Genomic DNA, 4060 nt, shown 5'->3' on the forward strand with positions numbered 1-4060 from the left:
TACAACTGGCAAGTGAATATTTTGTCTTTCCGTTGTACTTGCGTCTCTTCACGAGGGACACACGCCAGCACAACTTATTATTCTTTGTTCGGCGATAGATTGACTGGGGAACATTTTTCTTGTGGGGAGCCTTGTATAGCTCTCTTTTACCGTCTGATCAACATCAATGTTCGCGCTGCCAGGTCTGATAAAACGGCAGACCACCACAAAGTCGCGGTTAGCATTCATGCGTTGGAATTGTTTTGGGCTTCCTGCCAGAAAAAGCACGCTGCTTACAAGCAGGCCTTAGTGGAGTGCCAGGATAAATTTTGACCACTTCACATTTTTAACACCCACTAAAATATCTCTTCGCTAGTGTTTTTCTGCATTTGGCCTGTATCAAAATGCAGCCGCAGTGACCGGCGTCAAATCCATCAACTTTTGTACGGCATTCGAGCGTCAAAGCTACTGAGCTGGGACAAAAATTTTTATTGTACCACTAGATTGTTGAGTTATTACGAAGATCATTGAATTTTCGCAGGCCTTTTGCCGCGATGCTTCAGAAGGCGGAATACAAAAAGTGAGGGGGAGGACAAACGCGTGTAGTGATGTCCAACAATGCCTTGGAAAAAAATCAAATTGTGTGGTTGCTTACTTGCTTTGCAGGAATTGACTAGCTATGCAAGTGTGCATGTTTCCCAGTATGATTTCCGTTTAATCTTTGCAGCTTCGTGCTGTCTTCACTGAGTGTGAGTGGGCTTGGCAGAGACAAGATAGCGAAATAGCGGCTACGTCTATGCGACTGACTAGGCACATTTTGTTAATTACCGTTTGAATTATTCACTTTGCGCTGCACATTGCAGTCACAATCTTGAAAACTACTGATGAAGCGCAGTAGCTCTTGAGTATTCATGAAGCAATTCCCTATTTTTTCTGCCCCTTGCTCTACAGTGTCATTCAGCATGCATCAGAACTGGCTGCACATGAATATCTGAAAACCTATTCCACTTGAACAGCTTCTGTAAATTGGATTAGGATTCAATGAATACAGTTTTCAAGAGTGTGATTACATCATGCCGCACGAAAATGATTAAGAACATAATTGTTAAATCTCAGCTACTTAGATATATAGCCATGACCATTATCTAGCTCTTGTTGAGCGCAAAACGCACTCACTGATGGCAGAATTCATGTGACTATTGCCATCATTTTTTTGTGAAGCTGTGAGATTAAAAAGAGCCGCTGTGTATATACTTGTTTACTTATCAAGACTGTCTAAGGTACAATCACAACCCTGTAGTAGTAATTCTTGGCACTACAAAAATCTGTCAGACTTGCTCATTACAACTAAGCACAGATTTATGGTATTCCTTTTCTTACTTTCCCCTCATTAGATTTAATTGTTTTTGTCCTTGATTCTGGCATATATTATTCATTGTTATGTGTCCCTGTTGACTGCATAAAGAATGTGTTCCTCCAAATGACGGCATGAGAAATATGTTACTAACAACGTGATCTCATATTGTCAAGCACCAGAAGTTTGGAGACCAGCCCGGAGGCAACTGAAGAAGACTGCAGTGCCATCACAGCGTCTGCCTGTGAGGAGCCTTGAGAACAAAGATCCAGCAAGAAAACAGGCATCGGCTGAAAGAGCTATGCGAGCATCGGCAAGAAGAGCAGCAAGTAAGCCACTTTATGCAAAATATGCAATTGACAAACTGCCATAAAACGGTTATGAAGTGAAATTATAACTTCAAAAGGGTTGAGAATTAGGCAAGTTGGTACGAATTCATACTGCTGTGGCACCACGAGGACAGGGACGGAGACGGAGTGACGACAACACAAGTGCTCTAGCACTTGTGTTGGCAAGTGCTCTAGCACTTGTGTTGTGGTCACTCCGTCTCCGTCCTTGTCTTTTTGGTACCACAGTAGTATCAAATGATAACTACTTTTACACCGATGCGATATGATGCTTTTTATTAGCTAAGTGCATGAAAACAGCGTTCTAAATTTTGTTGCCAGATGTTCCTTGGCATTTTGTAAATTATCGTTTTCTGGAAAGTGGGCAGCATTTTTTTTCCCTGAGCCACTAATTATTTCGACCAGATCTGAATCCGGCAAACTGTGAATCCATTCTCATTTTTTGCTAGCAAAACAAGTAAACTTGAGTTACATATCTCATTATGTTTCTTTCAGGACTCCATGCTGTCAATCCACTTGCAAGCACTTCTTCCTTATCACTACAGGATAATTCAGAAAGTACAAGCCTAACCTGTGTGAGTTTGAGTTCAACTTCATGTGGTAAAGTTTACAAAGCTCAGTATGGCCTGCTTCATAACTGGTTACATCAGGCAAATCAGTTCAACACTCAAACGAGTTGAAGTGTGCCTAAAAAACTATCAAATTCTCAAAATGTGTAACTTTGGCATGACTGTTCTATGAGGTGTGTAAGTATTTATTACTGACAAACATTGCACGAAGTTATTCGAAACATTTGCAGTGTTTAATTCTGTATTGAGTTTTGTATTATATTCATTGAAAAAAAGGCATTTTCTATGGCCTTTTTCTCTACAGTTTGTCAGTCCATTATCTGTCTGTATTATCAGGAAACACCGGAGTGCGAAAGCAGTGCCAACAAGGACACAGAGCGTACAAGGAAAAATGACGCTGCTGAGGCCCTTCTTCTACTTGATGCCCACCCGATAGAGATTGAAGGCCTGGACAGTGCTGCAGTCGAGACCCTCCGGCAGTTCAACAAGAGCCAGACTGCTTCTGTGCACAAGGCTGTGCAGGTTGATCCAAGCACAGCACCTAGCACCAGCACCACTCTCATTGACATGTTTCATAGCGATGCTTGTGTGAAAGCCTTCACAGGTGTAGAGAATATGAAGCTTCTGATGTTTATTGCTGATGCTGTGGCTGATATTGACAAACTGAAAACAGAAAGAAGTGTACTAGAAAGAGTCACTATAGTGCTTGTTCGCCTGAAAACCTTTCTGTCCTTCAGGTGCTTAGCCACATTATTTGCAGTGTCTGAGGCGACAGTGCACCGCTATTTTTATGGCACCATACGCCCCTTGGCAGCTGGCCTGGAAGCAGCTATCCCTTGGCCAAGGAAGGCAGAAGTGCAACAGAATCAGCCTCAATGCTTTGTGGCATACAAGGATGTCAGGATTGTGCTTGACTGCACAGAAGTTGAGGTGGAAAAGTCCCACTGTGTGTCCTGCCGCATTCTGAAATATTCGCACTACAAAGGTGTTCACACAATGAAAGTTTTGATTGGTGTATCACCAGGTGCACTCATCACTTTTTTGAGCGACTCATTTGGAGGCCGTGCCTCTGATAAAGCATGTGTGGAGGACACAGATATCTTGCGCAGACTAGACCCTTTCAAATATGATGTGATGGTGGACAAGGGCTTCAACATCGACAGTACATGTGCTGCCTTGGGGATTGGTGTTGTGCAGCCTCCATTTCTGCGGAAGGCACAGTTTTCACCAGATGAAGCAGCGAAAACTCTGCAAATTGCTCGGGCACGTGTACATGTTGAGAGGGCAATTCAACGCCTGAAGCTGTTTAAAATGCTGAAAGGCCCGTTGCCCTGGGAAATGCTGGCCGTTGTTGATGAGGCAATGATTATTATAGCGGGAATTGTTAATTTGTCTGCACCTGTGCTCGCAGACAAAAGATTTTAGAGGTTTTTGTGATTCATATGAGCATACAGACAGTGGTGCGGGTAGGTTGTGGCTCAATAATTTCAGCCATTTTTTTTAACGTCCCAAAACGACTCAGGCTATGAGAGATGCCACAGTGAAGGGCTCCGGAAATTTCGACAACCTGGAGTTCTTTAACGTGCACTGACATCGCACAGTATACGGGCCTCTAGAATTTTTCCTCCATCAAAATTCGACCGCCGCAGCTGGGATCAAACGCGCGTCTTTCGGGTCAGTAGCCGAGCACCGTAACCACTGAGCCACCGTCGCGGCTGAACAATAAACGCATGGAATATTTTGCTATATTTTTGTGTAAGTAACCACAGGTACATTGTGTATTACATTGTCACAGTCTGGTATGCACATGC

The 4060-nt window shown here is 43.2% G+C and overlaps 1 protein-coding gene across 1 annotated transcript; it reads left to right on the plus strand.

Moving 5' to 3' along the window:
• The first annotated feature begins 533 nt into the window (after nt 1-533).
• On the plus strand, nt 534-3674 carry LOC149354094 (uncharacterized). Its single transcript, XM_089575930.1, has 3 exons — nt 534-559; nt 707-728; nt 2586-3674. The coding sequence occupies exons 1-3, from the start codon at nt 534-536 to the stop codon at nt 3672-3674; spliced, it is 1137 nt and encodes a 378-aa protein (XP_089432056.1).
• The last annotated feature ends 386 nt before the right edge of the window (nt 3675-4060 follow it).

This window comes from Amblyomma mixtum, chromosome 3 (assembly GCF_055824585.1).
Source record: "Amblyomma mixtum isolate Tamu chromosome 3, ASM5582458v1, whole genome shotgun sequence".
Taxonomy (NCBI): Eukaryota; Metazoa; Arthropoda; class Arachnida; order Ixodida; family Ixodidae; genus Amblyomma; species Amblyomma mixtum.

Coding starts and splice junctions, on each gene's coding strand:
- LOC149354094 (XM_089575930.1), top strand. CDS start 534: ATGCTTCAGAAGGCGGAATACAAAAA. Junction 560..706: donor CAGAAGGCGGAATACAAAAA/GTGAGGGGGAGG, acceptor TAATCTTTGCAG/CTTCGTGCTGTCTTCACTGA. Junction 729..2,585: donor TCGTGCTGTCTTCACTGAGT/GTGAGTGGGCTT, acceptor CTGTATTATCAG/GAAACACCGGAGTGCGAAAG.